Source organism: Abramis brama, assembly GCF_963993115.1.
Source record: "Abramis brama genome assembly, chromosome: 7".
Lineage (NCBI taxonomy): Eukaryota > Metazoa > Chordata > Actinopteri > Cypriniformes > Leuciscidae > Abramis > Abramis brama.
The window spans coordinates 32,881,082-32,908,064 of NC_139969.1; the positions used below are offsets into that span (position 1 = coordinate 32,881,082).

A 26,983-nucleotide genomic window follows, 5' to 3' on the forward strand; every position below is an offset into this window, starting at 1 on the left:
ATGGCATAAAACTGTAGAAAAACAGCAATTTACTGGTAACCACAGCTGCCAGTATTGCCATAAAATTAAGGAAAAACAGTAATATACTGTAAAATGTATCAGTCAGATTTACTAAATGAAAGAAGTTAATTTCACTGAAATATTAGTGAAAGTTCATAGAAAAAAGTTATGCGAAGTCAATAACTGATAAGGAGAGTAAATCTTAAACTGAAGTGGAACTGGACTGTGACGCTATTTTCTTCTGGAAACAAAATTTGTTGCATTTTCCTGTTATCTCTGTAAAGCTGCTTTGAATCAATCTGTATTGTAAAAAGCGCCATATAAATAAATGTGACTTGACTTGACTTGTAAATTAACAGTTAATTGCTGGCAACCACAGCTGCCAGTAGATTACCGTTATTTTACAGCGCATTGTTTTAGAGACTTTCACTGAAAAAATAGATGAGAGGGAGATGTATGGATTAGATCATCATAGAGACACGTGAGTTTGGCTCTTTTGATTTGGGCTATTAGTCTATTAGTTTAACGCTGCTAACTGTCTGACCATGCCCTAGCAACCATTTAGAACATTATACAGACTTTGGCTCGGCTCTCTTGCTGTCACTTGCATCACGGTAGCGACAGTCTAGTGCAGAATTTTTCCATGACAAGCACCAATCACATTTTCTTCAGAAAAAATGTACACTGCCGTTCAAAAGTTTTGTATCGGTATTATTTTGAATGTTTTTAAAATAAGTATCTTCTGCTCACCAAGGCTGCATTTACTGTATTTGATAAAAATACAACATAAAAACAGTAATATTGTTAAATATTATGACAATTTAAAATAACTGTTTTCTATTTTAATATATTTTAAAATGTAATTTATTCCTGTGATCAAAGCTGAATTTTCAGCATCATTACTCCAGTCATCAGTGTCACATTATCCTTCAGAAATAATTCTAATATGCGGATTTGATGCTCAAAAAAACATTTGTTATTATTATCAATGTTGAAAACAGTTGTGTACAAAAATTTTTTTTCAGGATTCTTTGATGAATAGAAAAAGCAGCATTTATCTGAAATAGAATCTTTTGTAACATTATAAATGTTTTTACTGTAACTTTCTGTACTGTAACTTGATGAATAGAAGTATTGATTTTGTTTATTTCTTTCCCGAAAAAATGTAAATAAAAATTCTTACTGACCCCAAACTTTTAAACGGTAGTGTTTAATGTTGCAAAAACTTTCTATGTCAGATAAATGTTGTTCTTTTGAACTTTCTATTCATCAAAGAATCCTGAAATAAAAATGTAAATAACTGTTTTCAACATTGAGAATGGTCGTGAGCATCAAAGCATCATATTAGAATGATTTCTGAAGGATCATGTGACACTGAAGACTGGAGTAATGATGCTGAAAATTCAGCTCTGATCACAGGAATAAATTACACTTTACTATATATTCACATAGAAAACAGCTAATTTAATTTGTAATAGTATTTCACAATATAATTTTTTTTTTTTTGTAATCAAATAAATGCAGCCTTGGTGAGCAGAAGAGACTTCTTTTAAAAACATAAAAAATCTTACCAATCCAAAACTTTTGACTGGTAGTGTCTAGTTATTATTATTATTATTATTATTATTATTATTATTATTATTATGTTTAGGACATTCTTGTGAACATGCAATATACAGTATACTTGACTAATGCTGTTAAAACATTTCAGCATATTGAACTGCTTGCTCTGTGCCCTCTGCATCATAGCGTTGATGTTTACATGTTATGCCGTGGGCATAAAAGCATTAGCAATAAAAATTGTTTGATAGTGTTAAGGCATAGTGCTGGCTCAGCTAATAGAACTGCATAATACAGCACACTCTCATCACAATAAAAGCTGATAGGTTGATGAGAGAAGCCTCTGTGCATTTTCATATTGTGAACACTAGGTGTCGATCTTGGACTGATGCTTTGTATCTCTCAGTTTGAATGTGGAATAACAAGGCTTGCTGCCTGAATAATACCTGTTTTGTACTGTATGCCTTAGTTAAGTGATTCTTGATTATCTCTGTTTATTCAGTGTTGTGGTCGGTTATATCTCAGTTCCGCTTCTGCAGCTGGTTCAATTTGTAATTCAGAATTTGTACATTTATCACATGGTGAGTTCATTTCTTGAGTTGTTACATCTCTTGAAATGCCATACACTTTGTTCAGCTGGAAGAAACTCAAACCATACAGTATATTACAAGTGTCATTTGGATGTTGTTTTTGCTCTAATTTACTAACATCACTGTCACTTATCAGAAACTCTGCCAACTGGAAATGAATTGTTTGTTGCATTTCAGCAAAGGCACATACATGGAAACACATATAAAGTGTTTGACGCAACACTCATTATATTCATATTCAAATAGGGATGTGCGTGTTATATAACTGATCACAATTCACAGAACACTAATGGATTTGGGTTGTAGGCGCATTGTCATGGTCTGTTGAGTAAACCTGTCCTTAATACTTGCTGACAATCAATATTAGTTAAGTTTTTAGGCAGAATTTTTGTAGTTCTAGAATTGCATGAGGAGCTCTCCTCTCCTGAGGTAATAAAAACAGTACTGTGACAAATGTCATGTACCATTCTGTCTCAAGAGCAGCTTTTGTGTCAGAGATTAATGAAAACAAAATCCTGTGTGTCATTCGTTCAGAAATAGAGGTACTTCTAACTAATAGGGTACATGTGACAACAACACCGTTGTAAATCTTCTCATCCATGACTTACTTCCATTACATTAAACAGTTTCAGTAATTTATGGTAATTTATATTGCACAAGTCTTATCTATCCCATCTTCTAATTTTGTAACCAGATTTTCTATGTTTTTTGAGGAATGGGTTATTCAGACCGGTACTTGGTCTGAATAACCCATTCCTCAAAAACCATAGAAAATCTAATAAAACCAATAAAATGAAGCACATCAAAGTGCCGCTGTACTTGAATGGCATTGTGTTAAGCCCATTTTGATGCAAGGAGATGGCTGGAAGTGAATTCTTAGTCCCACATTAAATTTGGAAGAGGATGAAAGAGCTCACTCCCAAAGCAGTGAATCTTTAATGCTGCTTTTTCGCAAGAGGCAAAGAGGCTTTTCGTGTCCGATCCACGTGATCCACCCTCTCAGTGTCCGCAATGTCAGAAACCAGTGTATACCCCTACTTGAGGACATGAACCCCATCCGTGGATGATTTTTTTCTTCTCTAAAACGTGATTGTTTTTTTTGCAGCTGACAGACAGCCTATCAGTTATCACTTTTGTAGGGTCACGTGTCGTGAAGTTCAATGATTTCCCAGCATTTTGTTTTTTAACATTGATCAGTTGGCAAAGAAGATGGTAATTCCTTGGCAGAGTATGTTCCAGTTTACTGAAAAGGTTAAAGATTATTTTTGTTTTCAATGTTTGCTTTGTTCGCCTAAAACGCATTGGTAAAAGGTTCGGCAATGATGATTCACAAATAGTCTTGTCAATCACACAGTATCATTATTTCTTTCAGCATTACAAATGTTCAAATTATCACAGAAGTACTGGAATAAAAGTTTGCAAAACGTTTTATACAAAATGTGCAGCGCAGTGGGTCCCCAGGACCGGAGTTGAGAACCACTGCTGTATAAGAACTTATCTCTTCAGTGAGGCACAGTCAAAGCATGACATAAATGCAGCATTGTGGTGTTATAATTGCAATAGTTAGATATGGCTGTATCTCTAAAGGGGAGGTATTGTGTTATTGCATTAATTTCTAAAGTAGAACATCTCTACAGCGTGTTAACTTGTTACTAGTATTCTGCAGCAGTATAGCCTTAACACATTTCTACATCAGTGTTATCTTATGTTACTACATCAGTGCTACTTGTCAGTGTGTGTGTGTATATCATAAACTGAACTCATGAACAACTCTTACGAGCAGCTGATTGGTTCTCTTAAGGCCGCTGCTTTGGCCAATCGATCTGTTTTTTTTCCTATCTATTTATTTCTGTCCCGAACCAGCTCAACTAGAATTTTTCTAGCCCTCCACCTTCCCCAGCACCACCTGCCTAGACCGGATAGGGGGTTCTCCGTACTTTCCTTGCAGCTGCACGCATTCTGTTCGTTGTATTTATGTACATGTTTCGGCAGTAGCCGTCACTTAAACAGCAGCAGCCGTGTAGCAGATCTAATCCGCCAAGACTATACGTTTCATTTTTATCAATAAATGCTGTTTAAATATATTCCGAGGGTTGTCATTATTGACACCTACATACATCTAATCAAACACTAGTATCACAGTGTCTCACTGAGGAGCTAAGGTCTTCTACAGCACTGGGTTTAAGAGGGTATTCATATGAGAGGGTAATCAGTAAGCTGGCTGCATTCCCGGCTTCTTCTTTTTTTTCAGACGGGATAGCAGTTTGGAAATTTAGTAAGGCATTTTTGTACAACAGTTAATGGATGAAAATGACATACTCGTGTGAAAAAGTGATTGCAGTGTGGGCGGTTAATGGATTGGATCAGCCAGACCTTAATATTATAGGCTGCCACATTAGCACTGAATACACTGAACAATTACAACAGTGACAAACAGGAGGATGATCTTTATCATTGTGTTTTTCAGTCCGAGTAATAAACAGGTGAACGGTGGGATAAATTAACCACATATGGCGGTGAGAGTCAATGACAAGCAGAATTTGAATTGAAATTGTTCGCTGTCACGGGATAATTCACATTCAAACATACATAATGAACCAGAGGTGACCATCTGTTGGACAATCCTCCTCTGCCACCCCATTAATGTATTTTATCTCCTTTATTAGCTCGCTCTCGTTTACCGCTATAAATTCCTCATCCAAACCTCAATCACGTATGATTGCGTAGAGAGAGAGAGAGAGAGAGAGAGAGAGAGAGAGAGAGAGAGAGAGATAGAAAGCCCATGCTGTCTCACTGTCAGTGTACCACAGGCAGCACTAGTCTCGATTTTACATTTTTACATTTAACATTCCCTCGAATGGCTTCAAGGATTCGCACAGTTCTCGTTGTGCTGGACACTTGACCTTTAAATTACAATTCGTTTTGAGCATAATAAGAAATTTCGACGTGAGGAACAATGCGATGAACTCGACCAGAAGAACTATGAAGAGCTGTAAAATAATTTGGAGAGCGTTCAGTGAAGTTGTCACTCATATAACACTATAGTGCCTGAGAACGCGCGTTCTTGTGCCATGGGCTCCGTTTATTATCAGGATGCATGCAAAGTTATGTGGAATGAACTAGACATGTGAATCATGTAGCAGTCGCTTGGAGGTGGAATCACGCGTCTGCTGTCTTCGGCACCTGGAATACCTGCGTGACAGGTTATCCACGTTCACATAGGACGTCTTTTTAATTTATCTATATTTTTTTATTTTTGCATCTAAGATGGAGAGCGGAAAATGTGCTTTATATAATCTCATATGAAACTCACAACCAGTAGATCGTCTGAGAAGAGGATGAGATTTCAGTCCTAATTCACAGGATCCTCTGGATTTTTTTCGCAGGGAATCGGAATGAAATCTGTCTGAATTTAATTCAGTATCGTTTTATACATTATTCCTAGTTATTGCGTTAACAGCTGCACAGGCTCGTTTTACTGACTACTCGAGATGGCTGCGATCGCCAGTTCTCTGATCCGACAGAAACGCCAGGCGCGGGAATCCAACAGCGAGCGGGTCTCTACCTCCAAACGACGCCCCAGTCCCAGCAAAGACCCCCGCTCTCTCTGCGAGCGACATTTCCTGGGGGTCTTCAGTAAAGTCCGCTTCTGCAGCGGCAAGAAAAGACCTGTTCGCCGGCGACCAGGTCAGTGCTGGATGCTTTTTAAGACTACAGCCCCCACCCGAAGCCTCTACCGCAGTCTACAGATCCGCTGGAGGAACATATATCCTCTACTGTATTTTATTGCAATGCAAACCCTCCCCAAAATCCCACCTGTTTCATAGCTCAAGTGTTGTCTATCGGTATTCAATCACCAAACGATTTGCCATCTAAACAATCTGAATGCACAAATCGTTTTATGTTTATATATATGATATCTATATACATATATATATATGTTTTATTGATGTCATTATTACTGTTATCTATTAATTCAGTGGTTGTCATTTTGATCAGAGGCTGTGCAATTGTTAAAAGATCCATTTCTGCAAGAATGCAATTGACAAGTTTGCCCGTTATGTAGTGCAACAATGCAATTTTGTAATAGCTAGAATCCAGTGGCACTGCAGTGCACCAGGGCTTTCTTAGATGAAATGTTAAGTGGTAAATGTTTCCCTGATGAAAAATCCAGCAAACTGGCAAATGTGTTTTGGAATATGCCAGAACCATCTTGATCCAGCAGCAAACCAGCTACCAGTTGGTTGAGCTGGATTTTCAGCTTAGACCAGCTAGAAACCACAAACACGTTTACCAGCTGAAGCTGTATTTTCCAACAGGGACTGCTTTACTGCAGTGTAGGGAGGGATTGTACAGTTAGTTTTATTGATGGACATGGTCTCACTGCCCACTGAACCACGCTATCGTCCTTTTTCGGCTCACGGAAAACGGCACGAAGCGTGTGAAATGATTTAAAAAAAACTACACAGCTTTCCTCTCTTCCTCCTCCTCCTCCTCCTTAAAAAAAAAAAAAAAAACCCTTCTCATGATGTAGGACAAGCGCATACCCTCTTCCCAAAATATGTTCAGTTATTTGACGGCTGTTGCTGTAGAATCTGTCTGTAAAAATGTTGTTTTTCCTTCTCCCCCGTAAGATGCGCCCTCGAAACCTCCACAGGTGTCCCGTAAGGGCGTCAGGCTAGGTCAGTAGCTCAGCCTCCATCCATGTGCTGTGTCTTCCAGTTTCCCACCCCATTTCGTGCTCATGGGGGACTAGCTCCTGTCTAACGGCAGTCGCCGATGTCTGCCTTGTCCTTGTAGTATGCTTACGACTATTGTTCTATCTCTCTGTCTCTGTATTCTTTTTTATGTATGTCTTACTGTCTTCTCTCTGGCTCTCCCTCCTTTTTTTCTTTTGTCCCTTCTTTACTCCCTCTGAGCCCCTCTTTTCGGTCTCTCTCTACCTCTTATGTTTCTTTCCCCGTTCTCATGTGTGCTCTGTCCCCTCCGTCTGTTTCCGTGCAGTGAGGCTCGTGTTTGCTCTGTGCTGCTGATGTGTCATGTTTCTCTTGTCAGTTGTGGTGACTTAAGTAGTCAAGGTGACCATTCACCATTTCATGATCATGGCATCATCTATCAACACATCCGACTGTAACTGTTTCTGTTTCTGGTATGAGGCAATATGGAACATGTATGGTTCAACAGAATTATACTGTATTTGCATTGTTTGGGAAAATATGCAAACAGTGTTGATAAAATTGTGACATGCATTATCTCAGGTGAATAGACACACGCTTATACATTAAGTGCATACATTGCTACATGAGAAGAGACATGCATGCACACGAATCTCACAGAATCTGTCTGGAACATGTCCAAGTCGTATTTGACCCCAAAAATCAAATAAGAAATTTTATTTTGCACAAAGACAATTTCAATGTTTCTTTGTTTGTTTTTTTACATCGTGACATTATTTTTAATGCCTCCATATGTCTTATTTTTAATGCAAACATGCATCCTCATAATGTCATAAAGAACCCCTATGTTTCATTTAATTATTATTATATTATAAATTATGTATACATCATTAATATTTGTTGTACTCTTTTAACCTTCTATTTAAAAAAATAGTAAAAATAGATTGTATTAAATAGGGGTGGGTGATATGACCAAAATCTTATTTCACGGTAACGATATTCAGTACTGTGCAGAAGCCTGAGGCACGTTCGTATTTTCACCCCAAATAAATGGGTTTAAGCCTGTTATTTATATAATTTGTTGTAGTGTGTCAGTAGGAAATAGTTTATATTTTCAAACATTTCTTTTGCCATTAAATGTTATAATCCAGTGAGATTTTTGTATGCACAAGGAGTCACAAGAAACAGAATAAATCCAGAAGAACTGCTGCAACGTCTCCAAGATGTAATCCCAGTCAGACTCGATGATGGTGAGATCAGATCTTGTGCTTACAAAAAATCTCACTGGATTATTACAATTAGTGGCAAAATGAATGTTTGTAAATATAAACTGATATTTCCTGCTGACACACTACAGCAAACGATATAAATAACTGTCTTAAAACAATATTTTTTGGGTGGAAATTCTAACGTGCCTGAGACTTTTGCACAGTACTGTATATCACGATATATTGTCATCAGCGACAAAGAGTGAGAAGAAGCAGGTACACACGTGACGTGACAATGTTAGTTTTTATTACCACCGCTTAAGACGCAGTGGATTAGTTTTATTTTTGAAGGGAAGGCGCCTCCATATACCTAAATTCATCTATGTCTGCGCGAATCATTTTAAACTAGACTGCTTTGTGAATGAGGGTCAATACAAAGGGACACAACAAAACACAGGTTTTGCTAAAAAAAGTTGTTACTAAAGGTTGGATCAGAACCAACTGTTCATGATCCAGTTCATGATCCAGTCTCTGGAACGATACTGGTCACAGCATGAAAGGGAGAGCATGCATTTTATTACAGTTCATCTGAGTTGTTTTAAGGTTATAAAGTTTACCAGTTTATTAAGCACCCCTTGAAATAGTCTGTATATATTTGTTTACTGTTAGTTGTAATGAGTGCTTTTGTGTAATTCGCTGTGTATGCTGATGATAATGCAAGGGAGAGAGAGAGTTTATGGCTAGAGAGAGAGAGACTTTAATGCGTACTTCTTGTACTCTGTTTTATTCAGCTCTTATGCTGATTTTCTGGAGTGAAAACGGACACTTAATCTTTTGTGCTTAGTAATAATAATAAATAATAAATAATAAACTTCATCAGTAAATGTGACGTCATGATTGACAGCTGTGATTTTACAGCTTCTCTAAACGAAGTAGTCACTGAGGCACCAAAGGACTTTTTGGGGGGATTTTCGGAAGGAGATTGGAGCTTCAACTTTAATTTCTACATGTCCATAACTGTTTATTTCACACAGTAAATTTTGTATTAACCGTTTCTGCGGGAGTGAGGGCGGGACCTTGATATCGCGGTTTTACTTCCTGCTCACTACTGCGCAGAAGCAGGTCCCATGTACTAATAGTGGATAAAAGCAAGATGACAACATAAGTTATAACTGTAATTAAACTAAACTATACCTGTTCTATCCAACCCGATCTCACGGCAATTTGTACGTATTTTACGAGGTGGCTAATTCGTACCAATGCATACAACCTCACTTACGAATTCGGAAAATTTTTGCTAAATCGTACATATTTTACGAGTTGCCCAATTCAAATGAATTTATACGAATGACCTACCCCTTTACCCTGCCCCTAAACCTACCCATCAGTGGGGTTTAGACAAATCGTATGAATTCGTGCGGTTTGCGGGTTTGGAACGACATGAGGGTGAGTAATTAATGACAGAATTAAATTTTTTGGGGTGAACTAACCCTTTAACATCAAGTTCGTCCTTATGACGTCTGAGGCTAATATCTATTAAAAACCAAAAGGTGCATTATAGTAATGAGAATTTGGAATCAATGCTTGATTTTTATAATTAAAAAATGTCACTGTGAAAAAAAAAAATAAAAATAAAAAATAAATCTTATTAGACCTTAAAATTCTTACATTTCTTAATTCTGGCAAATAATGACCTGGACATGTTTTTCAAGAGATAGATTCACACACATACATGTGTTAAACCCAAACCTTTTTTCCCCAGGTAGAGTCATGTCCTATGGGGGCCCTATACTGCAGTCTTTGTTATAGAGGTGTGGATTCCGTATGTGATTTAGTAATGTTCTTCCTGATGGATGCAGGCAGGCTCGTTTGTGTGATTGATGGCCCTTCCAGCCTGTCAGAGATACTGGGGCTGCAGTGGATAGATGAGGCCCATGATGAATAGCTGATCATGACCATCATGGACATTCACAACTCTTCTAAACTCTGGTCTTGAAAGCTGTGGGACTTTGCTGCATGCCAGGTCATCCATGTGGCCCTCTTCACTCCTCACCTCTCAGGCCTGCCTCTAAACATTTATTGTACCCGCTTGTACAGATCACCGCTTCATCAGAAAACACCTGTTATGGCTACAGCTGGTCTTCTGAACGCCAGGTGTCCATAGTGAAATTGATTAATGAGGTCGCAGAAACAAATATGCAGAGTTTTATCAACACAGCCATTCACAAATACATTCACTACCATCACCAGATAAGAAGTCAAGAACGTATTTTAAATTCTTCATTTTTTTCTTCTGTTAACATGATGAAAAAAAAAAAAAAATTGCAATGTGTTGGGGTGGATTCTGATAAAAATGTGGGTTGGGGACTGGGCTGTGTGTTTATTTTTTCCAGAGCCGCAGCTGAAAGGCATTGTGACACGACTGTTCAGCCAGCAGGGTTTTTACCTGCAGATGCAGCCAGACGGAACCATCGATGGCACCAAGGATGAGAACAGCGACAACAGTGAGTGATTGGAACTGCACCAAATGTGCAGCACACACAGAGTTCAATGTACCACACTAATTGGATATGGGGAGACCGTTGTCGTACATTTTACATCAGTGAACATTCCTCAGGGTTTATTTATGAAGTTCTGTTTCTGAAAAGGCACAATCCTTAAAGGTATAGTAGGCAAAAATACATTAATAAAAAGTAATTAAATGATATATATAAAAATATAACAAAAATATCAAACTATTGATTGATTCAGCACAAACTGTAATTAATTAACTGTAGAACAAGATTGGGGAAGACATTTTTTGGGGGGGAAAGAAACCTTAAAAATCTACCTTCATTATATAGCTGACTTTTGACTGAATGTGTCTTTCATAGCTATAACTAATATGATGAAATATACCAGACATCTGTTTGAAGACAAGCATTTGTATAATTGGACTTTTGTCTTATTGAAAATCTTATTGTTTCTCGTAAAACCTTTTATGATGTCTTTCTCATCTGACAAATATTAGATTTAGATTATTTCTACGAATACGTATTTCTTAGATTATTTCAATGCACACCATCAATGAGAATGACATGACATAATTGTTAAGTGGATATTTGCTACTGGTAATATATTATTGCTCTAATCATGAAAGAGCAATGCTATTTCAATGTTTCAATTCATATGAATTTGAATCGTTTTGAATGCAAATTATTATTCAAAGGTAAGTGTAGATGAGTTGAGAGAGATCAGAATTGTTATAACTGTTCTGGAAGGCAGGGCAATCCCACTTAACCAGGTTTGCAGCACTTCTCAATTGCCAGCGCTCTTTCTATGAGTCATCCTTTTCTGTAGGGCTGTCTAACAAAGGCAATACACTCGTGGCCCATAACGAGAGTGGTTAAACGTGTGAATTGTATGCATTTCCTACAGTTTGTGCTGTCTCTTGTGAAAGAACCGACTGCCTAGGATCTCCATGGAGTCGTGCTAAAGTGTTTACATTGCTTATTCATTAAAGGTGGTTCTTATAAGGAACAGTCGGCCGTCAAAACTACATTTATATGGTATGGCCATAAAGAATAGGTATAACTTTTGTATAAACATTAGTTTCACAATGGGTATTACACTTTTACACCAATGCCCTTTCAGAACAGATAAACAGTCCCCTCTGAAGGAACAGCTTCTGAACAAATGAACTCTCCAGGGCCCTGTAGGTCATTCCAGTCCCCTAACATCATCTGTGTCCAGAACAGACTTTGGTGCAAAACAGAGGAGACTTCTTAAAATCCCCTAAAAAGTTTTTTGTGTGGCACTTGTTGGGAATGATTTGTCACTGTAAATCACAAATGATTTGACAATGATTTGCCATTGTCGTTGGCCAGAGGAGAACTGGCCCCCGACTGAGCCTGGGTTCTCCCAAGGTTTTTTTCTCCATTCTGTCACCTTGATGGAGTTTTGGTTCCTTGCTTAGTTGGGGACATTTAATATTCAACATTATTGATCTGCCTTGCTTAAGGTGGATGATGATGCAATTTTCTTCTAGAAACAAACTTTGTTGTATTATTTTCACGTTATCACTGTGAAGCTGCTTTGATACAATCTGTATTGTAAAAAGCTCTATATAAATAAAGGTGACTTGACTTGACGGCAGAAGAAACCTCATGGGCCCTATCATACACATGGCGCAATGCGGCACCAGGCATGACACAAGTGTTTTTTGCTAGTTTCAGCCTGACGCAGTTATCATTTTCACGTCCTGCACCACGTTGTTTAAATAGCTAATGCATTTGCGCCCATTTGTGCGCCCATGCACATGCCCATGCGCTGGTCTGAAAACGAGGTGTGTTCAGGCACATTGTTGGCCCATTGCTATTTTGGAGGCAACTGAAATAGTCCAACTGAAACCTGGTCTAAACTCAATGGCGTTTAAAGAGTGCTATTAAAAAGTAAATAGTATCTTTAAATAGTACTATTTAAAGAGTGCGTTAGTAATATGCGCCTTTATGGGTCCACAACGTGTGTACACTTTGTCCTGTAGATGGTTTGCTTACGCGCTTTAAGATCCGTTTCCTCGCTAGAGAAGCGTTCAGTTTTTCCGCTTGCAAATTCCACCATGTAAATAGTGAATCCGCCATGGCGCAAGTGCAACTGGCTTTTAAAGGGAATGGGAGATGAGACTCTGATTGGTTTATTGCACGTTACACCCAAAACACAACCATTGCTCATTAAGAGAATGTTTCTAGTCGTTAAACTAGCAAAAGTGGATTCGGACACGCCCTAAGTGCACTTGCGCAGTGCACTTAGACCATGTGCTTAGATCCTTAAAATAGGGCCCTATAAAATGAGCCTCATTCACTAATACAGTAATTGTATTAAGTTCTCACACAAAACCACAGTTGGATTCACAGCAGTATTCATACCCTTGTTGTAATGTTGATAAAATCAGTTCATTCCAAATGAGTAATTACCATAATACACGTCCACATCTCCATATAAGGGCTTTCTGCAGAACTTCTCCTATCCCGCTATTCATCAGTTTTTGGTTGGGTTAATTGCAATTTACCATGAAATTCAGATTGAATACTTACATTCTGGCATATAGGTTATGATGAATAAAGACAATTTACATCTAATTCATGGGAATATTAAATAATAGCTCAATTGTTTAAATTTTGAATGCAATAATAATAATAATAATAATAATAAACAGGTCACCAGGAGTGTGATTTTTGCATTTGTGTGATTATACTTTTTTGAAGTAGAATTTTATGCTAAATTTAAAAAAAAGTGGTAACCCATAATGAATTGTGAGTTCTGCATGAAATATTCATGCGCTGACTTTACACACAGTTGGTGGATAAGAGGACCTTACTGTTATTTCATATCTATTCATATCCACCATTTACCGTTTTGAAATGCTACAGGGAAATGTGAGTGCAATGTCTTTTTTATATCTCTGAGAAAGTGGAGACTTTCAGAGAATGTAAAACTGTCCTGTTTGGAGATTGAAAATAAGGTGTGGAGTGAGATGAAAGAAAGCTGAAGGGAGCTGCTGGAATAGCCTCAGGCCGTTCTTTAACTCAGCTGAACTAAGAAGCCCTTTCCACCTCTAATCCTCACATTTATCTGTCAGTCTGTTCCACAGGCAGAGATCAGTAAACTAGTAAGCAGTTAATAATTCAGCAAGCAAACTCTAAAATTTTCCCTCTCCATTTTTAACTACGGGCAGGCTGGATAAAGAAGGCAAGCAGAGGATAGTGGCTTGAAGTGCAAAGGTTTTTAATAAATGTTTTTTAACAAAGGTCTTTTAAGTCCAAAGAACCAAAACCATGTAATAAATATAAACATAACCAAAAACCAGGAACTCGGAGGGAAACAGAAACAAAGGACAAATCCAAAACAGGGGTTACAACAACAAGCACAAGGGAAAACAAGTTGTCACCTTTATTATACAATAGAAATAGTTTCAAAGCAGCTTCACAATAATAAACTGAAAAGTTTTACATAAACTTCATCAAATATGAGACAAGTTCAAAATTTGCTGTAAAGCAGAAGTAGCAAGATAATGGTTTCATTATTCACTCAAATCATTTCAGTGTTGATTCAGTTCTGTTTAATAATTTTGTAAGGTTCAAGCCTGGTCTCATTGTTAATATGTTGGTAATACGTAACATTTATAGGTACAAAATTAACTTTTTGTACATTTGGATAGATGCTCTGGCAACAACTAAACGTAAACATTATTACGTTTTTACAGCATAAAATGAACATAAAATATTTACAAATCTTTTATATTATAAAGATATTTGTATAATTGCCCTTTTACTATTTTATAGACACATTTTAGATCCCTAAACCCTACCCCAAACCTAAACATAACCATTTTATAGAGAATATAAAAAGAATAAACAATGTAATTGTCACGATCTCACCTGTCACTTCTGCAATACATCTCCCATAATCTCTCCTGGCTCTCTATCACAGCACATACTCTCACCAGCATACTGATCATCCGCATCTGCCACCAATCTGCACCCACATCAGTTCTCCTATAAAGGCACACGTCTCCGCTTATTGTCCAGTCTTATTCTAACGAAGTGGACTTACTTGATCTCAAGCGTATTTCGCCTGTGATTATCTCCAGAGTTTTTCTACAGTGATTATCTCCAGAGTGTGTCTTCCCTTCCCTCGTGTCTCCAGTGTTCCTGTCTGTTTGCCTGCAAGGTCAAAATTACCTTCATACTTACCTGTCATAATGAGGTGTGTGCTTCCATCTGTCATCCATGATCTCCTGCACCTGCAAAAAAGAAAAATCTGTTACCAAGCTGATTAGACTGCGTATCTGCGTAGAATCCAACTGCGTATCTGCTCCCATCTGTTTTCCAAAATGGTCATCCAATCGAGAATTACATGAAGGAATTTTTTGAGCTCTCCAACATGGTGCCTTGGAATGAGGGCACCTTAAAGATCGTATTCTGGAGCGGATTGGACAATCGTCTTTTCAAACAGATTCTGACGGCTTCAGTTACCACCTGTTCCCTGCAAGCGTTACATCGAGGATGTCCTGTGGCTCGTCCTACACTCTAGATGAAGCAGAAGAAGTCATCATCCCACCATCTCAACCCGCGCATCCCTCTTCAGTCCTTCAGTCTCCAGTAGCCCAATCCACTGAGTCCTCATCAACCTCAGAACTCTTCACATAACCGCAAGATTCTAGAGTTCCCCAACTCAGAGTCTCCTTCCCCAAGCCTAGGAAAGCTAATTCTGGAAGTATGAATCTTGTTTCCACACTTGCTGATCCTCCTATAATGTCTGTACAGGTAGCTATGAGGAAGGGTGGTATTTCCCAACGCCCATCCACTCCTGTTCCAGTTTCCCGAGCACAGCCAATACATACCCTATACATACATCCCGGGGGCTATACATACGGCATCCTCCACAGAGGCCGATCCTCCTTGACTCCCTGAACTGCTGGCATCTCCTAGGCTGCCTAAACCACCACCGCTGCCTCCCTCGCTCCCAGCCGCCCTGGAGAACTCCCATCCTGCCAGCACTGGTCACCGGTCCTCTACCTGTCACTCTTCCAACTCCAAGGCGACCACCCTCCAGGGGAAGGACTGTCATGATCTCACCTCTCACTTCTGCACTACATCTCCCATAATCCCTCTTGGCTCCCTACCACAGCACACATCAGTACTCCTATAAAGGCACACACCATGTCTCCCTGACTTGATCTCCAGCGTATTTCTCCAGAGTGTGTCTTCCCTTCCCTCATGTCTCCAGTGTTCCTGTCTGTTTGCCTGCAAGGTCAAGTTCACCTTCATTCTTACCAGGGTTTGAATAAAATTTGGATTTCATACATTCATTTCTTATTCAAACATAATCCTGTCATCCAGCCATCTCCTCCCTTCCTCTTTCATCCTCATCCTTTTCACAAAAAAAATATTTTAGGTGGACAGATCAATACAGTACAAAGAACATTAAAAAAAATTAGGATGTTGGAAAATAACCATGTCTTTTGTGTTAACCAATTGCTTTTTAATATTGACTATTGCTTCAATGCAAATGAACAAGCGTGCCGTTGTTTGTTGCGTAGTGAAGTGCGTGTTCAAGTAAGATAGATATGAGCAGATTCTGCGCAATACGCTGTATTTAATATATCATGATGACTCATGAATTGAGTATTTGCGTTAAATCTGCGCAGATTTGGCTTACACAAACTTTCCCGGCAAAGTGAGTAAACCTATTAATAAGGAAAACGGCAAACTGGCTAGTGATTTGAGAGCGTTACTCACCACAGCTGATTTTTTAGCATTTTAGCGTTACTCGCCAAATGCGGGTGTTAATTTCAAACCCTGATTCGTACCTGTCACAACGAAGTGTGTGCTTCCATCTGCCATCCTGCATCTGTCATCCACAATCTCTTGAAAGCTATTTCCCCTTGAAGTCTATTTGAACTGAATAGGCCTACTACTCACCCATTTCTGCCCTGTTGCTCTGTGCTGTCAATAAATACTTCCGTTAATGTCTTTTGAGTCTACATTCCGTTACAGTAATGGACAGAAATGTGCAGGTAAATGACAATATAGCATTAAAATATTTTGAGCCGTTAATCCCTCTAAACCTAACCATAGCCATTTCTTAAAAATATGTAGACCTACTGTAACAGTTGTAAAGAAAAACATAACAGACAGACAAGTGGAATCTCAATTTATTTATTGCAAAAATGTCAAAAGTAGTCCAAATGATGTGTTGCAGTTGCAGTCCTCTGTGTCAGTATATAATAGTTTTGTATGAGGTACAGAACAGAATTTAAGTTGTTTACCGCTGAAATATTATCCTGATCAACTCGGTGAAGGTGCACATTTCTCATCCAAATGCAGATCAACTGAAACATGAAACAGGCCCTGGGCCAATGAGCGTTTGATATCACTGCCGTAAAATGTGCCATAAAGCTTCTTGAGGCGGCAATTTTTTTATTCATAACGAGTGCAGGATTTGATGTTTACGGTTGCTGCTGTGAATGAAGATCAAGATTGCAGAATAAAAGCCTGAATTTGGATCTGTCCTGAATTTGGATCTGTTCGCAATCATATGGATTTGTAAGGATTTGGATTACAACGACTATAGTGAGAAAATGCATTTTGTGTCCCACGCAAACAAAATAAATATTACAAGATAATGGTTAAACGATTACAAAAATGTTATTAATTTCAAGTTTTTAAAGTGTAGTCTTGTTTAACATTATGTACTGTAATCCTTCGAAATGAGTTTGCAGCAGGTCATGAACAGGGCGAAATGTTATAGTTTCATATAGATGAGTAAATTGCGTTTAATAAATGCGACTGAAAACATCATTGATATGACAATTGAATACAACTGAATCAAAATATTACTGCTACGAATTTTATATTTATAAATAAGAATTCGTACACATTTGTACATTTGTAAAGTTGTTCATATGTGAGTAATTTACACTTTAGTGTAAATACATCAGTATTGTACATTTCAGTGTGTATGAAAAAAGTTAGTAAATGTACATGTGGTAGAACCACACTTTACGTAGAAATTCACATGAATTCTCAGGAAATCGTTGAAAAATCATTCATTATGAAACAAGTTCAATTTAGCAATAAGCAGCTCTACTAAAGACAATAGTGTCATTATTCAGCTTGAGTCAGTTCAATGTTGATTCAGTTTACTTCAATAACTGGATCATTTCAGTGATCATTTCTGGATATTAAGTGCCTTTAACTATCAAACCAAAGGTGGCAGTGGGAAGTAAGTTTGCAGTGGAAAGGAACCCAAACTTCAGAAAAGTGACAGAAATAGAGAAAACCTTGGGAAAAACCGGGTTCAGTAGGGGGACCAGTCCTCCTCTCGCCTAGATGACCGAACATGGTGTGTAATTGATCAGGATCAATGTGGCGGGCATTGGGTGAGAAGGAAAAGTTGTATTCTGCCCAGCAGGTTGAAACATGAGGGTAGAGGCCCAGCTAACAGGGAACATTCTCAGATCTTCGTGGCAAGGTTCTTTATTATAAGATATGAGCAAAAATTATTCCATGAACATTAATAGAACGTTTTTTAAAAAGTTATCTGATCTTTAATAATGTTCTCAAAATGTTGTAACCCTCCATTCCCCGATGAAGGGAACGAGACGTTGTGTCTATGTACTGACACTAGGGGTCGCTCTTGGGAGCCCCAAACTCCTTTGATACTTTGAGAAAATCCAATGAGAATTGGTGACGTCATCCACACGTCAGGTTTGTGCTGAGGAGCCGAGACAGTGTCGAGACAGCGGGTAGTTCAGCACTGTGGCAGGAGGGACACAACGTCCATCAGGGAACTGAGGTTACAATAGTAACCAAGACGTTCTCTATCTGTCAGTCACTTCAATGTTGTGTCGATGTACTGGTATCAGTGGTCCCTAGGGAAAACACCACAACCAGCTGAAACTTGTTATGAGATTTTGGCGGTGAAGATGTTGTCAAGCTACTGCGTGCCAAGTAGCAATATCATAACCTTATCATGCACTCGCAATATCATAACCTTCCCAATGCCCCACATAAGCAACGTCGTCCTCCGTACCATGAAAGGGGTAGTAAGGACCGTACATACAGTGAGAATAGGTCGCTTCAGCCATTTCTTGACCTTTTTTGAAAAAAAAATATTAAATAAAAACCTACAGCTGTGCAGACCAGAAGTTAGCGATGGGGGAAGTGCTCTTTTTCATATTCAGAAAAAAGAACACTACAGAGACCCCTTCTTGCCCAAAGGGAGGTTAACATGTGGAGAATACATCACATGGACTTACCAATGAGGAAGTACCCCACATGGAAAGAAGTCACAGGCATCCAAGGGCAGCGCTTACAAGCCACCACTTGATCCCTAAATGAGGTTGTGGGAACTCTGGGCACGTAGCCCGGGCAGGGTCTTAGGATCACGTGAGAGTATCCTGGACCGAACTCTAAGCACGTTTCGCTGACATAGAACGCCTGCAGGTCTAGGCAAGACTACAGTGAGTTTCCAACAGGAAATATGCCACGGCCTTGGGTTTAACTTCCTGGCGCCTCTAAGAAACCTGATTATCAGGTCTTGTTTCCTTAAGGACTTACTGTCCACTGCATCGTGTTGTGTCGCTATCGCGGCCACATACACTTTTAAGGTGGAGAAGGTCAGCCGTCCCTCCAACACTCTAAAAAGTAATTCCGTTTATAGTTCCTGTTACCACAACTTAAATAAATGCTAATGGCTGCAAGCACCAATCTATATAAATGATTGAATTGCTCATGACGTCGTAAATTTCTGCGTTAATTGAATAAATTGTTTTGATAACTTTGGAATTTGGGTAGTAGGTTACTAGTTCCCAGCATGATTTTAATAGAACTGGATTCGGAGAATAAATGTTGAAATTAAGTGTTATTTTATTAGTTCTTTCAGAGAATGGAAAAGACCTGTTAGTGTTTAATGATGTCATGTTTGACATTTTCTGTTATGTTGAATTTGTTGTTATCACCGCTGGTGATAGACCACTAAGGTCTACTGCATCCCGTCCAGACGTGGAGGTTCCAGAGGTCTGGTTGCTAAATAGTGCTGAGAAAGAAGTTAATTCCTCAGGGGAATACGCCAGGGAGGGGCTGTTGGAAAAAGCATGAGCTCCGAGTCCGGGTGGGCCAACTCAGTGCAACCATCAAGACCTGTTTTTCGTCCTCCCTGACTTTGCACAACGTCTGTGCAATCAGGCTCACCGGGGGAAATGCATACTTGCTAAGGCCCCAAGGCCAGCTGTGTGCCAGCGTGTCCGTGCTGAGAGGAGCTTCGGACATGGAATACCACAGCGGGCAATGGGAGGATGCCTGGGATGCGAACAAGTCTACAACGTACCTGTGGTTCACTGAATCCTCTCCAAATCAGCTGGACTACCTGGGGGGTTGCTCTTTCAAGCATCACTCGTCGTAAGAGCAGGTCCACTGCGTGATTGAGTTCACCTGTGATATGAGTGGCTTGCAGTGACTTCAGTCACTGGAAGAAATAGCGGGTGAGTTGCAACATGCAACATGTCCTGTCCAGGAGCCCAAAGCTGTGTGCCTGTTGCATACGGCGCCCCAGCCTGTATTGAACACTTGTTCTAAGGGAACCCCTGCCCGTAGAAATGTAAGGTCTGCTGAGCGTGCTCGTTCGTGAGCTGCGCTGTCATAGTGACTGAGTCCAACTCCATCCCGAGAAAAGAGATGCTCTCTACTGGGGAGAGCTTACTTTTTTTCCAGTTGGCCTGAAGCCCCAATTGGCTGAGGTGTCTGAGCACAAGGTCCCTGTGCACACACAACAAATCTCGAGAGTGAGCTAGAATTAGCCAGTCATCAAGATAATTGAGGATGCAAATGGCCACTTCCCTTAGCTGGGCAGGGGCAGCCTCTGCAACATTTGTGAAGGTGACGCGAGGTGACAGGGACAGCCCAAAAAAGAGGACCTTGTACTGGTATGCCTGATCCTTGAAAGCAAACCAAAGTAATGGTCTGTGTTGAGAATCGAGTCATGAATGTATGCTTCAGGTCTATCCTTCAGGTCTAATGCCGCAAACCAATCTTGATGGCGAACACATGTCAAAATGCGTTTCTGCGTTAACATCTTGAACAGCAGCTTGTGTAGGGCTTGATTCAAAACTCAATAAAATAAAATAAAGTAATAACAAATAAGTAAGTAAATACAAGCTGGGCAATGTGCCAAATCCATGGCCAGGCCACCTGGATTTCACTTTTCCCGGCTACTTCCGATGGGCAGTCCGAGACTGCCTTATATTTAACGCAGTTATTATATTAATAATAAAAATGATGGCACATCGGGTGATAAGGTCGTCGTCTGTGTTGCAGACGTGCATGCAGTGTAAATAAAGTTACATCAATGAAATGATAGCAGTCCATGGCCACACCCCTGTGCTAATGGTACAGCCCACGGCACAAATTTCAAGACAATTTTTTTTTGCAAAATAGAAAAGCGGTTATATTTTATTTATTCAAATGATTGTTTTTGAAGTCACAATTTAGCAAAAGTAAAATTGAAATAAAGGGGAAAAATTATAAAATTATTATGAACAATTATCTTTCAGTAAGTTTAAGTTTAATTAAGTTAAAAAATTTCATTTTTGCATTTGAGTTGTATGGTCTGAAAACTGAATTGTGAAGCGTTACATGGACTGAAACTGCTGAAATAACTACATTAACAAAATTAGAAATTAGAGCGCGCAGTTTATCGATCAATCAGATGCGCATTAAAGTTTTGTTCGTTACTATAGCAACAGTAGAGACCATAAGGAAAATGTTCTGTATAAAGAGAACAAAGAGGGCTTCTCTTACTATTCCGTGAAGAAAAGTTAGTTTAGGATTAGTTGGGCATGATATTCTAGGGTAGTCTCTCCATGAAAGCATTAATAAGGATGAGGAGCAATTAACACTATCCTACACAATATTTAGCATGAACTAATAATATTTTTAAACCTTTTTAAAATTTTGGCTTATGTAAATTTCTACAAATGCCAATTTGTATAGGCTATTAAAATAAAGTTATGTAGCATCATTAAGAACCAACATGAACCAACATTAACAATTGACAAAAGTTTTTTTTTTTGTTTTTTTTGCCCCCACTCTCTGTTCCCCGAAGGCTACTGTGTAATTCACACCCTGACTAAGACACATTGGGGGAAGCATTTAAATAATCCTTTGGATGCATATAAAAAAATGCAGAATTAAATTTAATTAATCAAAATCGCATCAAATTGTTATGTGAATCGTCTCAAATCTAATCATTCTGAATGTGCAAAAATCGTTATTCACTTCACCTATGAATGATGATTAACCTATGATTAACTGTCTACCCAAAGATTCACAGCCTTAGTCGTAACCCACCACCTTTCTTTAGTATGATGAAGGGCTATACAACTCTTTCTTCAATTCTGGCTGGAGGGACAGGCTCTATTGCATCCTTCGCCAAGAGGACTGCAATCTGCAGGGCCGTCTTTGCCTGCCACCGAGGTAAAAAGGACGCCGCTGAATCGGGGTGGGTATCTGTCAATCTGAATCGCATAGCCGAGTCTGACTGTCCTGATGAGCCAGTGCGAAGGGTTGGGGAGCGCTAAACATGCATCCCAAGCTCCGTACAAGTGGCAACAGAGGGACAATCATTTTTGACATATCTGCGGCAGGGCAGCGATGCGGGGCGTTGGCCACCACGTTAGGAGACAAAGATGCTCTCCATCTGTGCAAGCTCTTTAAGGGAAACTGCTCTTTCGCTGAAGAGCCCTGGGAAAGCTCTCTGCACTTAGATGTGCATTGGGAGACAGATCTCTGTAATTTGAGGGCAAGAGTGTGCACATTATACCATGACATCGGACTATTCGCCTCAATCTTCTTTGAGCTCAAAGGAGCAACGGTGTGCTAAAAAAGAGAGTCCATAATTTCTGTTGCAGCATCAAGTTTTTCTGAGCTATCTGGTATGCTGACCAATTGAGATAAATCAGGAAGATTATTTTCAAAGCAATCTTTAGTGTTAGAAGTTCTACCATGGGTACATATTCACAAGGGCAATAATGAAACTAAACACCTATAGGAAGGAGAATAGGCTAATTAACATAAAAACTACAAGTGGAATACAAAATGGCACAAGGAAACAGGAAATAAACCAAGTACAAACTAAAAGACCCAATACCCAAAGACACAGGCTGAATCCGAAATCGCCCCCTAAACCCTCATTCACTATTCCCTACGTTAGTCCACTAATACTGTTCACTTGAAGGAGTAAATGAAAATGAGTGAGCGAATTCGGACAGCCACTGGATGGATGTCCCCTCAAATAACACCCTATTTGAGGGTATAGGGGGTGATTTCGGATTCAGCTACAGAAAACATGCAGAAAGTGTAACACCATTTGTACCAGTTTAATTGTTCCCACTATTACAAGCAACCTGAAGTTCGTAAAGTTATGGAGATAAAATAAAATAAAAATGAAAGCACAGTTTAGCATTCAGATCAAGCCCAAAATAAATTATCAGAATAATACATTACTTCCACCTTGAAATGACTGACCTTTTGAGTCCTACTGATTATGTTGATGAGAATCAACTCCTGAGATCAATTCCTGAATTACCTTTCTATTGAAGCTGTCAGCAGATCAGAGAGAGAAATGCCTACAGAATATTACATGAACCATGACTGGTGCAGTTCCTGATACTACAGAGCACCCTCATTTAAATTTATTTAGCTTTAACTTAAAAAAAAAGGTGGTACAGGTGGGCACCCAAGTAAGATTTAAATTGATGTCATTTAAATGAAATGATATTAGAGTTAAAAAAAAACTTGTGGCAAAGAGACTTAAGAGTTAAATTACTAAATTAAATTAATACATTAAAGGGGTCATGAACTGCATTGTTTTATTGTTTTATAATGGTTTCAAGGGGGCACTTATAATGTCAGTATGATTTTACATCAGAAATTGTCATAATTTAGAAAGAGAAGGCATTTTTCCTACCCTGATTTAGCCCTCTGATTTGAACGCTGTGGCGTGTCTGATGTGAGACTTCAGTGTAAACGCCCACTGCTGTGATTGGCTAACATCTTTGAATATGAAATAGCTAAGTGTGGAACTCTTTCGAAAACTCTTGGCACGTTTTTACTATTACAGCTTCAAGGTTAACTAATCGTGTTAAAAGTGTTGATTATAGCATTATATTTAAATCTATAGGATTATTTTGAGATCGTGGCATGAAAGGTTGCAGTGATGAGCATCGTAGCCGATCACAGACATGTTGAGCGTTTGAATGCAGTGATCTCATCATTGCAACTCGATTTCTGCTCACTAACCAATGCTTTCATCATAACTAACAGTGCAAACACAATGTAAATAAGAGATTCGTTGATTATAACGGGAGTTTTGGTGAGAGTCCAGAACTCAGTCACTGATAAACTTGCACTGTTTGATTGACATCTCCAGCGATTGTAAAGGGAGCTTTCTTTGATCTCTTTCTATAAATAATTTACTCACAGTTTAAATAACAGATTTCTTTCATTTTACTAAGAGAAACGATGTGTAGTTGACCATTTAGTCACTGGTTTGATTTACTAACACATAAACAAAGAACATCTGACAGAACATGAATCATTACATATCAGAAATCACTCTGTCACAGATCAGGCATTAGAATGAACACAGTTACTTACATGTTGTCGCATTACTGTCGAGTCCATATCCCAAAAATCTGTTTGCAAAGCCTGCGCCAAAATTGTGACGGATTTACCAAAGAATCCACAGTGAAATGTACCGAATACAAATAAATAATGCTCAACTGAGACATTCACATTGTTGAGTATAAATAACCACATTCCTAGCATTAGGTAATGTTACTTTTAGTCCAGTGACCCTGTATCGCTCTTCTCTCCTCGTCATCTCACTAACACACCAGTGGGTGGGGCCAAAGACATGATGATGAAGTAGGCATTGGTTTTCTTCTGCAGAGACGGACTTTCACCTATCATAAATTATGATTATTGTAAATTATTACAGTTAAAATGCATTTCATGGGTGTGTATTTTTATCTTACACTGTTAACCCTTTCAAGCCCACAGGAAAATCCACACTACAAAAAGTAAAAAGTAACATTGACACAGTGTTGCAGTGAGATAATTAAGGGAATATGTAAGTGATTGTTGAGCATTAGTGATGAACACCTGCTGTTAACAAGCAGATTCACTGAAGGAAAGAGGCACACAAGAACAGAAAATAGAGAAACACAAGAAATACAACTGTCTTCCAGCTATTACACATTATTACACTTATTATTACCCAGTATCACTTTATTTCTGTCATACATCTACAGAAGTTGTTATTGAGATGTTTAATTGAAAATGTTTGGTTTGAAGTTACCATTACAGAGATCAGTGTTTGCTTTAGTTGGGATGCTGACCCTTGTTTTTTAACATTAGCTTTTCTCTTGCTGCTTGAACTGTTGTTGTTGTGTTTTTTTTGCGAGCCACACTTGTGCACACACACATGGTTTGTGAATGCAGTTTGTTATATTGATAATGATGACAAAAAAAAAATAAATCATATAGCCTGTTCATTCATTAATCTCATTCAGAGTTTAATCCAGCATCAAACGTGTTACATTACCACCACTGTGAAACTACAGTAATGAGTTACAATGACAGATCATGGCACAACCAAAGAAACAGGCTATATTCTCTTGTAGAAACACAGAGATATCAAAAAGCAGCACAATGCATGTTGAGATTGATGTGCTGATTGTTGAAGTCTGTGTGTGTCTGAGTCAAGCAGGAGTTCAAAATGTTTTAATGCACTATATGATTTCAATATTCTTCAGAATAACTGATTACAGAAACATTGCTTGTAGATTAACCAATATATGATAGGCTACATATTAAATGCCCATTAATTTAAAGCAATTTATAAATGCTTTATAAATTCACAGTTACAGCAGCCAGAGAGAAACTACTGTTATAGTCAAGGGGCAAGAGCCCAACTAAAGCAAATACTGATCTCCATCATGGTGACTACAAACTTGATTATTTTCAATAAAACATCAACAACTAAATATCTGTTAATAACAAGAACTTTTTTACATGTATGAAAGAAATAATGTTAAACTGGTTTGTAAACTGTTTTCACACTGTGTGGCTGGAAGTCAGTTGTAGTTCTTGTGTTTCTCTTTTTTCTGTTCTTTTTTCTCTGTCCTTCAGTGATTTTGCTTATCATGTGTTCATCAGTTTCTCAATTCACTCACTTCTTTTCATTCAAGTGGACTATATTAGTGAACTAATGTAGGGAATAGTGAATGAGGGAATAGGGTGTGATTTGGAACACAACCTCTGAGTGTCGACTTTGATCGCTGTTAATTCACAGTATATTTCTGTAGGCTATTTTCTCGAAAACAACAAATATAACCCAGAATGCATTGCGTTCTACGGTATATTACTGTTTTAATGGAAAATGGTATGATACTGTCAGAATTTGACCTTTTTTTTACAGCAAGGGTTAACAGTGTTGCTTAGTTGGGGACATTTAATATTCTACAAAATTATTGATCTGCCTGCATTGACACCATTATATGAGAACTGAACTGAGCTGGACGATGAAGTCCCTGCTATATATATATAAATTAATAACTTTTTTACAACAAAAATGAACCATCACTGAACTTACTTAAGCTAGACTATGACACTATTTTCTTCTAGATCTGCAGTACAGCAGAAACAAACTTTGTTGAATTATTTTCCTGTTATCACTGTAAAGCTGCTTTGAAACAATCTGTGTTGTAAAAAGCGCTATATAAATGTATAAAATGGATTTTTCCGTTCATGACCCTTTAACATATATGTTCAGACTGAGCTTAACAATAGCAAATTTTAGCATCTGAGTGTTCAAAAAATGCAAATTTGATGATTCATGTTTTGTGGAGGCACCATAGATCACATATGATTACAAACTGTCTGCTTCAGCAGTCAATAAGATTAGAATCTGATGATGTGGTACAGTCCATTCCTGTTCCCCTCCATCAAAATGATTCAAATTGGTTGTCATCAGATGGAAGCATTTAAGAAACCATTTTGTAAAGTGGATGTACTCAAAATTACCAGCAAATAACCTTGCTCATTTTCAAATCCCTCTTGGTTATTTGAAAATGTTTGCCATTGATTAATCATTAATGTCAAGGTAATTTGACTGTCTGCGTTTATAGTCGTTAATCATAAGTAAAAAAGGTTTGTCAGAATGCAGTAACTATGACAGCGTCTCCTCTCAGACAGATTAGGAACAGAGGGCTGACTCTTTAGACGTCTGCTTCTTGGTGCTTCACTTTGAGATTCGTGTCTAAATGAATTACAGTTCTTGTGCCTCCTGTCTTGATCCTACCATTCCTGAAACCCATGTGTTGCGTATCAGAACAGCCTGCCGATTC

General features: G+C 38.5%; 1 protein-coding gene across 4 annotated transcripts in view; it reads left to right on the forward strand.

Annotated features, from left to right (window-relative positions):
• fgf12a (fibroblast growth factor 12a) overlaps positions 1–26,983 on the forward strand; it is a 76,532-nt gene that overhangs the window by 29,412 nt on the left and 20,137 nt on the right. For 2 of the 4 annotated variants that reach the window (XM_084119510.1, XM_084119509.1), the window contains exon 2: positions 10,428–10,538. In XM_084119510.1, the coding sequence (XP_083975636.1) occupies positions 10,487–10,538 (52 nt within the window). In that variant the 5' untranslated portion in view covers positions 10,428–10,486. Of the gene's footprint in view, positions 1–5,511; positions 5,838–6,784; positions 6,833–10,427; positions 10,539–26,983 lie in introns of those variants that run through there. The other 2 variants (XM_084119507.1, XM_084119508.1) reach the window with 2 other exon arrangements.